Here is a 9,801-nt window from a genome sequence, read left to right as displayed (position 1 = left end):
GAGTTTTCGAAAAAGCTTTTGAAAATAATAAATTGTAAAAAGTAATGTTGAATCTTTGACCATGGCATAGTTTGAGACTTTGCAACATCTGACATCAGTATCAAATCCGTTATCTGAAGATTGTAGTTTGATCGTAGTGAATTTTTGAGACCCTCAAAAATTCTGCCCCAGTCTTGATTTGTGCAGGAAATGCTTTGTTCAAAGGAATTTTTGAGACCCTCTCAAAAATTCTGCCCCAGTTACTGATTTGTGAGAAAAAATGCTTTTGATGGAATTTTTGAGTTCCTTTCAAAAATTCTGCCCCAGTATCGTGATTTGCAAGAATATGTCCTTTTGATGGAATTTTTGAGACCCTCTCAAAAATTCTGCCCCAGTTAACAGTCAAAAGGGGAAAATGAAATTTTTATTATGATAAGACCGAACTCCAAAGGAGCGCCTACGTATCCCCTCTTAAACGGGAATCAGGTCTGACGTAGTTCCAAATACAGAGTAAAAGAGCATGAACAATTTAGATGTAATATCTTTTCACAGCATCTGAGTTGATGGGTTTGGGCCAAACTTCTCCATCCATTTCTGCAAGTATGAGGGCTCCGCCTGTTAATACCCGAGAGACTATGTATGGACCCTGCCAGTTTGGCGAGAATTTACCCTTTGCTTCATCTTGGTTTGGAAAAATCCGCTTCAGAACCAGTTGCCCAGGTGAAAAATGTCTGGGTCTAACCTTTTTGTTGAAAGCTCTGGCCATTCTATTTTGATAAAGTTGACCATGACAAACGGCGTTAATCCTCCTTCCATCTATCAATGCAAGATTTTCCGCCCGAATTTGTATCCATTTAGCATCATCCAACTCCGCTTCTTGAATAATCCTTAGAGATGGTATTTCCACTTCGGCAGGTATCACAGCTTCATTACCATATACCAGAAAATAAGGCGTGGACCCAGTAGAAGTTCTGATGGTTGTACGATATCCCAACAATGCAAAGGGTAACTTTTCATGCCAATGTTTGTGATTATCAATCATCTTGCGCAATATCCTCTTGATGTTCTTGTTTGCAGCCTCAACAGCTCCATTCATCTGTGGTCTATATGCTGTAGAATTTCGGTGTTTGATCTTGAACTTCTCACACAATGATCTCATCAAATCGCTATTTAAGTTGGTTCCATTGTCAGTGATGATTGACTCAGGAATCCCGAACCTACATATAATATTATTTTTGACAAAGTCATCCACAACCTTCTTTGTCACTGATTTGTGAGAGGTGGCTTCGACCCATTTGGTGAAGTAGTCAATTGCAACCAGAATGAATCTATGTCCATTGGATGCCGCTGGCTCGATTGGCCCAATAACGTCCATGCCCCAAGCTGCAAAGGGCCACGGTGAACTAGTAACATGGAGTTCGTTGGGAGGAACTCTGATCATATCTGCATGAGTCTGACATTGGTGACATTTTTGAACGTAGCGGATACAGTCTGTCTCCATAGTTAGCCAGAAATATCCCGATCTCAAGATCTTCTTTGCCAGTGTAAAACCATTCATGTGAGGACCACATGTTCCTGCATGTATCTCTTCAATCAACCTGTTGGCTTCTCCAGCTTCGACACACCTTAGCAACCCCAAATCGGGAGTCCTCCTATAAAGGATTTCTCCACTTAGAAAGAATTGATTCGCTAACCTCCGAATTGTACGCTTTTGTACACTTGTTGCATCCTCTGTATACTCTCCACTCTTCAAATATCCTCGAATGTCGTTGTACCAAGGCTTTCCATCAGGTTCTTCCTCGACATGAAAACAGTATGCCGGTTGCTCGTAGATGTGGATGTAAATAAGATCAATGTAATTATGATCAGGATGTTGAATCATGGAAGATAAGGTGGCTAAGGCATCTGCGAATTCATTCTGGATCCTTGGCACATGTTTGAATTCTGCCTTGATGAACCTTTTGCATAACCTATGCACGCACTCCAAGTATGGTAATAATTTCCGATTTTTAGTAGCCCATTCGCCTCGGACCTGATGGATCAATAAGTCTGAATCTCCTATTATTAACATTTCCTGGACATCCAAGTCAATAGCGCGTCGGAGCCCCAATATGCACGCTTCATATTCAGCCATATTGTTTGAGCATAGGAACCTGAGTTTGGCTGATACCGGATAATGTTGCCCAGTTGGTGAGATCAAAACAGCTCCGATGCCGGATCCGCTCAGGTTCTGAGCTCCATCAAAGAACATCCTCCAACCATCATATTCTTCAGAAATGTCTTCCCCGACAAAAGCCACTTCTTCGTCTGGGAAGTAAGTCTTCAAAGGTCTATAATCATCATCAACAGGGTTTTCCGCCATATGATCTGCTAATGCTTGTGCCTTCACTGCCTTCTGTGTAACATACACTATGTCAAACTCGCTCAGTAATATCTGCCATTTAGCCAGTTTACCAGTAGGCATGGGCTTTTGAAAGATATACTTCAGAGGGTCCATCCTTGAGATCAGATAAGTAGTATGCGAGGAGAGATAGTGTCGCAGCTTCTGGGCAACCCAAGTTAAAGCACAACAAGTACGCTCCAATAGAGAATATCGAGCCTCATATAATGTAAACTTCTTACTCATGTAATATATCGCCTGCTCCTTCTTTCCAGTCTCATCATGTTGCCCCAGAATACAGCTGAAAGCATTATCCAACACTGATATGTACAACAGCAGTGGTCTACCAGATTCCGGTGGAACCAACACAGGTGGATTGGACAAGTAATCTTTGATTTTGTCAAACGCTTGTTGACATTCGTCTGTCCATTTCAACGCAGCATCCTTCTTTAGCAGCTTGAAGATAGGCTCACAAATAACAGTAGATTGAGCTATGAAACGACTGATGTAATTTAGTCGACCCAGGAAACTCATTACCTCTTTCTTACTCTTCGGTGGAGGTAGATCACGAATGGCTTTGATTTTCGATGGATCCAGTTCTATACCTCGGCGGCTGACAATGAAACCCAAGAGCTTTCCAGCAGGAACCCCAAAGACACATTTTGCAGGATTCAACTTCAAGTTATACTTGCGTAACCTAGCAAAGAACTTTCGCAGATCATCTAGATGATTTGATCCCCTCTTTGATTTGATGATGACATCATCCACATAAACTTCAATTTCCTTGTGGATCATGTCGTGAAACAAAGTGGTCATTGCCCTCATGTATGTAGCGCCAGCATTCTTTAACCCGAAAGGCATTACCTTGTAATTGTAGACACCCCACGGTGTGATGAAAGCAGTCTTCTCAGCGTCGTCCTTGTGCATCTCAATTTGATGATAGCCAGCAAAGCAATCCACGAATGATTGTGTTTCATGCTTAGCACAATTATCGATCAAGATGTGTATGTTGGGCAATGGAAAATTATCTTTGGGGCTAGCTTTGTTGAGATCTCGATAATCCACACAGACTCTGACCTTTCCATCTTTCTTCGGCACTGGAACGACATTTGCAAGCCAGGTCGGGTACTCTGTCACTTGAAGGATTCCAGTATCTAATTGCTTCGATATTTCTTCCTTGATTTTCAGACTCAACTCAGGCTTGTATTTTCTCAACTTCTGCTTCACAGAGGACATGCTGGATCAGTAGGCAAACGATGAGCTACGATTGAAGTGCTTAACCCTGTCATGTCTGCATAGGACCAGACGAAGATATCCTTATTCTCCATGAGACACTCTGTATACTCTTTCTTGTCCTCTTTCGTCATATGGATGCTTACTCGGGTCTCTTGTACCACTTCTGAATTTCCCAGATTTACCACCTCTGTTTCCACTAGATTCGGATTGGGTTTTTCCTCGAATTCCTCAACCTTTCTGATTAACTCTTCAGGGACCTCACTTCTTCGACTTCCTCTAAGTCATTAATGTTAAGCTGTGCAGTCTCATTATATGCCATAGTCTCAGATTCAACATTTTTATAATAGATTTTGCTGGAAAAGAACAACGCACAAATGAATATAAGATATTAAATAGATGGGAAAACAACTTTATTGATTGAAACTCAAGGGCTTCATAAAACTAGTATTTGAAAACAATAACATAGAACTGAAATTTAAAATTGTTTTATTGAAAATTTTAAAATTTGATAGAAAAATTTCTTCCACAGCTACCCAGATGCCTGACGAGGTCTGGATGGAGTTGAGGTCCAAATGCTGATGCTGATCCCTGCTTCAATGCTTCCTCTAGGGTCCCCCTTCTCCTCCTCGTTGATCACTACATTGCAACCTTTTCCTTCCTCCTTAGTCAGAGATAAACCCTTCATGTCTTCCAAAAGATCACAATGATACATCCCATGAAACCTGCTGATCGGAATGATTGGTGCAGCAGTGGTATCGGTTTCTTCAATGGATAGTAGTACCCATCTCTAGGTGGTTGCCAATCAAGCCACTCCTCAGTAGTATATTTATATCCCAGGCCAAAAGTGGTTGAATGACGAACAGGTTGTATAGGTTCAACTATTCCTTGCAAATTAGCTCCCAAACCTTTCCCGAGCTCGAAACCAAACCAGACATCATATCTATGATCTTCTGACTGAACCATGGTTGCACTTCAATGTTGCCAACAAGCTCAACTGTATGGTACATCTCACCGTCTAGATGACCCCCTCCTTCTATCGCATATACAGGATGTCCCTTTTCCCCATGAACTACAACCTCTTCATGGTCCCATTCAAACTTCAAGCATTGATGAAAGTAGAGGGAACTGCTCCAGCCATATGAATCCAAGGACGACCCAATAAGAGGTTATATGAAGATGGAATATCCAAGACCTGGAAAGCTATTGGGAAAGTAGCAGGACCAATGAGCATGTCCAAGGTTATTTCTCCAATAGTACCCCTTGAGAACCATCAAAAGCTCTCACATTCATCTTCCAAGTTTGGATTTTGCACTATCCACGCCTAGCCTTGTCAACGTGCTCAGAGGGCAGATATTCAAACCCGAACCTGAATCAACCAAGGCTTTGGTGATTATCTTGTCTGATATTGAACTGAAATGTACAAAGCCTTATTATGGGTTGTTCCTTCAATTGGCAACTCATCTTCATGGAAAGATATTCGATATGCCTCAAAAACCTGCCCGACCATTTGGGCTACCTCTCCTTGAGTGATGCTAGATGGGACATAGGCTTCACCCAGGACCTTCAATAGAGCATTCCGATGAGTTTCGAAGATTGCAGCAATGATAGATGGATATTTGAGACTGGGTTTTACTCAATTGCTCAACAATAGAGTACTCTTTTGCTTGTGTCTTCTTCCAAATTCCTTGATTTTCAAGTTCTACAATTGGTGCCTTGGATTTGCTGGAGCTTCCCTGCACCAAATTTCAGAAGTGTAAATTCTTCCCGATCTAGTAATCCTGCTGCGGTGTCTGCTTCTTCCACTTTTGCTTTTCCTTTTCTGTAGTCCCATGGAACAGCATGGGTATCATACTGGACAGGGGAAGGCGCCCTATAAACAGTGAATGGAGGCTTGGGCATGGCGATCTCAACCTCAAACGGAGCACGCCTTTGCACTACCATTGGAGTCTGAGCGGTAGCAATCATTGCTTCTTCTGGCTCAAGGACCCAAATGGATTTCTCCCAATCCGAGGTATCATCGGCTTCTATCATGTTGACCTGATGGTTAGGCAAGGGTTATTTGCAACATTTGGTGCTGGATCTTTGAGTTGGATGGCCTTAGTATCAATCAACATTTGAATCTTATCTTTCAGGCTCTGCAAATTTCAGTAGTATGCCTTTCATCCCAGAATGGTAGGCACAAACCTTGTTAGGGTCATACCATTTTGTGCGGACATCCACAGGCAATGCAGGAACTGGGGTGACATAGCCAGCCTCTTTTAGTCTCTCATAAAGCTGGGCAATAGGTTCGGCCAGAGGGGTATAGTTCTTCGCAGGCCTTCTTTCATATGGTGGTTTGTTTCGGTAGTTTGATGTTTGAGTAGGTGGTGGGGTTTGGAAGTATGATGGCTGGGCATTATAGACAGGATATGAAGCTTGTTGGTATTGAGGAGGAGCATTTTGGTAATATATTGGCATGGGGTTGGGAGATATAGGTGGTGGAGCTGAAGGGTATGGAGTTTGGGGATATGGAGATGGAGGTGGGGTTGTTGATTGGTACTTATAAGGGGTTCTGGTCCCCTGAGCCATCATGACTGAGCCTGTTTTCTTTCGATTTTCTGCCATTCCTCCGGATTGCAGAGCTTTGTTGGTGGCTTGCAGGGCCTCCAGATTGATGATAGTCCCATTTTTTATGCCCTCTTCGATCCTTTCACCTAGCTTGATAATTTCAGCAAAACTCTTCTCAGCTACAAGCATCATCCTATCATAATATTGTGGTTCTTGAGCACGGATGAAGTAGTCTTTCATTGAGATTCTTCCATGGGAGGTCTGGACCTAGCCGCCTCAGACCTCCATCTTATCGCATAATCCCTGAAAGATTCACTGGGCTTTTTCTTCAGATTTTGGATGTAGAACCAATCAGGTGCATTTTCTACATTAAATCCAAACCGGTTCATGAAGTCTGTTGCCATGTCTACCCACTCATCCCATTTCCGCGGGTCTTGTTCAATATACCAGGACAGTGCCTCTCCGGTAAGACTCCTCATAAACAACTTCATGAGTATCCTCTCATCTCTCCCCACCCCTACAAGCTTGTCACAGTACATTCGTAGGTGGGCTTTGGGATCTCCAATGCCATTAAACAATTCAAATTTGGAAGCTTGTATCCCTCAGGTAGTTCTACATCGGGATGTATACACAAATCCTCGTAGCTTAGTCCTCCCAACCTCTTGCTTCCTTCCACATGTTGCATCCTGTTAGCCAAGTTATCTAATCTCTCAGTCAGGGTTTTTATCAGAATATCCTTTTGGGAGGACTCTGATTCATGGTAGTTATGAGTCACAGGAGCGGTTTCCACATATATGGGGTTGAGGTTGTTATTTCCAGGAGTATATGAAGGGTTTGCATTTGGAACTGGTTCTGGAATAGTTGGCTTAGTTTGTTGGTGGTAGTGGTAAAATGGGATTTGAGTATTTTGTGCATGAAGTGGTGGGAAGATATTTGGATGAGTGGGTTCAGGTCGGGGTACATTGGTTGGGGGATTGTTTGGCATGGTTGTTTGGTTAGAGTGAGGAGGATTGTCTATATTCTCACCAAACTGAGTTCCAAGAGAAATAGATAACTTGGCCAAATCGCGCATATGAGCTACTTCTTCTTCCAAATCTGCAATCTTGCGCTCAAGCCTAAGGACAAGGTCACTTGGAAGTTGCCCTCCCTCAGAAGTTTCTACTCTTTCGTTGCTGCTATTATTGTCAACCATTTTACCCTTGTCTGTTCTTTGAGGAGGAGGAGGAGAAGGGGGGGTCCTTTTTGATCGTGTATGTGCCAGAATGAAGAGCAGATCAACCTTAGGAATGGGAAAAACAATGAAATCAACATAAAACAATGTTAGGGGATTAGAGCAAATAATAATAATAATAGCACATTGTTTGAAATAAACGCCCTAGATGCAAGGGACCTCGTTGAGCCAGAGGTAGGCCTAAGACGCCATATAAGTGATGCATAATGATTAATTTAAGCCTTATTTGCCAAATGGAGTTTAGAGTTAGAGAAATAAAACGATCTTTATATATTGAATAACTTCAATTTATTACATCATACTAAAGCAAAACTGAAATAAACTAAAGGGCTAGGGATAACATGGGGAAATTAAAATCCTAAAAGAAACAGGGTCAGTGCTGGTCTCCAATGTTAGGCACAATTTGCTGCCTCATTTCTGGAGTGATCTCATAGTCGCGATTGAGAAGGTTGCGGGCCCATCTTCTTTCCTTTTCATCACCAAAACCTGGAATGCCTTCTTCGCTCAAATCTACATGCTCTGCGTCCTCCAAAAGCCACACGTAATACTCTGGTGTGCAGAAGGGTCTGTGCTCTCGAACTTCAATAGTTATCACTTTTTCCCACCTTCGCAGTATAGTGCCCACTTGTGGTATTTCTGGCCCAAAATCATACTCATATTGGCCCATATGGGATCGTAGAGGTATCATTTGGATTTGACCAAACTGTCGGAGGACTCGGAGTGGTGCGTATGGTTGCACGCCATTTAAACCAATGAGCTCGATAAAGTAGAGGTCATTACCTCTTATAATGACACGACGAGGCTTCAACCAATAGTATTTCCATTGAATGTTGATGGCTGAACGTTCTCTCAAATAAACAAACCAGTCCTCTGTTCCCACAGGGGAATCAAAATATTTCATCCTTAAGGTATGATTGATGACTTTATTTCCCATAGTCCCTCTAAGAATGTCTACCGAATTTGCCCTTTGATAGAAATGCTCAACACCCAGAGTTGTAATAGAAAATTACACCCCTCGAAGTACCTTTTGCCTTTGGTACATTTGGTGAGTGCCTTATAATTTCTGCCAGTATCATGGGAACTATAGTCTTTCCGCCTCGAGCCATCATACGAACCACATAACTTAGGCTAGTGTGTATTTTTCCTCATTCTCTAGGAAAAACTAATGAGCCCAACAGTGCGACAGCGAAAGCATTAAGACGGTATCTTTCCCACTTCGCAGGAGAGCAAGCAAATTCTTTATGGAAGTTTTCATGGCCTTCCTCGTCTCCAAAACGTGAATATAGAAACTCTAAAGAAATCCATCCCTCTTTCAGACAAAGCAAATTCGGATTATGATGCATGTCCATTTGCTTTAGGAAGACCTTGGAGATGGCTTGTGTGGCACAATCATTTCACGATCTCTGTAAGGGAGACCAAGAAACCCACCAATCTCTTCAATCGTCAGGGGTTAGCTCAAAATCCTTGAATTTGAACACTAGCCTCTCAGAATCCCAAAACTTCAACAGTGCCTTGATCAAGTGCCGGTCTGACTCGACGGAGATTAAAGCAGTAAGGCCACCTAGTAGTTCGTTTGCCTCCAACTCTCGATTCCTTTCAATATCCTTCCACCAGACCTTCAAAGTAGGATTCACTTTGACTACCATTTGCGTGTTTGGAAAATAGGAAATGCCATGACTCTGCAAACAGACAACAAACAAAAAATCTAAACTCCATATTGACAAACTTGGCTTAATTTAATTATTATGACCACATTGACACATAAGTATGCAATTTGTCTAAAGGGTGTTGGGGCCCTTTAGACAATAGGGTGGCTACTAATTATGTGGATTGACACCAAGGGTCAAACCACCTAGAGTTTATGCATCATGTATGACCTAATCAAGATTTCTAAGAGTTGGCTTGACACGGACTTGAAAGGGGTTCTATGCGAGAAGGCTCGTGGTTTCACGGTAGTAGAACTATCCGTTACGTCCACGCATATGCCGACTCTCTATAATTGGGTATTTGAAGAGAATTGGAGTAGTTGTGAGAGGTGCAAAGGCACAACATCACGGTAACAAAATAAAAAAAAGGAAGAGGGTCCCAATTGGGGGAAGTATGAGCGGAATGACAGTTTATCAAACAGTAACATTTAGCACTTAGGTGAAAAACAGTAACACATAGGCAATTTTATGAAAGCGGTAAATAAGTAAATAAATATACGCATAAATAAAAGAAGTAAACATATAAAATAATAAAGCAAATAAGGAAAGAGGGTATAGGATCATGCAGACAAGTAAATAAATAAGGAAAAAGGGGAAAGGGCGAAACATGGAAATAAACAAATAAGGAAGAAGGGAAAGGGGTGGAACATGAAAACAAAAAAATAAATAAGAAAACAAATAAACAAGAAAAACGAATAACAACTTAACATGCTACTAATCAA

At 41.9% G+C, this 9,801-nt stretch overlaps 1 protein-coding gene across 1 annotated transcript; it reads right to left on the bottom strand.

Moving 5' to 3' along the window:
* Positions 1-508: 508 nt before the first annotated feature.
* On the bottom strand, positions 509-4,558 carry LOC125838304 (uncharacterized). Its single transcript, XM_049517371.1, has 4 exons — positions 4,377-4,558; positions 4,129-4,317; positions 3,641-3,871; positions 509-3,596 (listed from the first exon to the last, which is right to left on the bottom strand). The coding sequence occupies exons 1-4, from the start codon at positions 4,556-4,558 to the stop codon at positions 509-511; spliced, it is 3,690 nt and encodes a 1,229-aa protein (XP_049373328.1).
* Between the last annotated feature and the right edge of the window lie 5,243 nt (positions 4,559-9,801).

Source organism: Solanum verrucosum, unplaced genomic scaffold, assembly GCF_900185275.1.
Source record: "Solanum verrucosum unplaced genomic scaffold, falcon-dt-bn FXZP01000110.1, whole genome shotgun sequence".
Classification (NCBI taxonomy): domain Eukaryota; kingdom Viridiplantae; phylum Streptophyta; class Magnoliopsida; order Solanales; family Solanaceae; genus Solanum; species Solanum verrucosum.
The sequence above is the reverse complement of the archived record's forward strand: the minus strand, read 5'-3'. Positions and strand labels throughout refer to the sequence as shown.

Excerpts from the sequence above, each read along its gene's own strand:
- LOC125838304 (XM_049517371.1), bottom strand. The coding sequence starts at position 4,558 with ATGGTTCAGTCAGAAGATCATAGATATGATGTCTGGTTTGGTTTCGAG. Across the intron at positions 3,872-4,128 it reads AGACCTCGTCAGGCATCTGG|AGGAAGTCGAAGAAGTGAGG; the intron begins GTAGCTGTGGAA and ends TTAATGACTTAG. Across the intron at positions 3,597-3,640 it reads TCCTATGCAGACATGACAGG|CATGTCCTCTGTGAAGCAGA; the intron begins GTTAAGCACTTC and ends CTACTGATCCAG.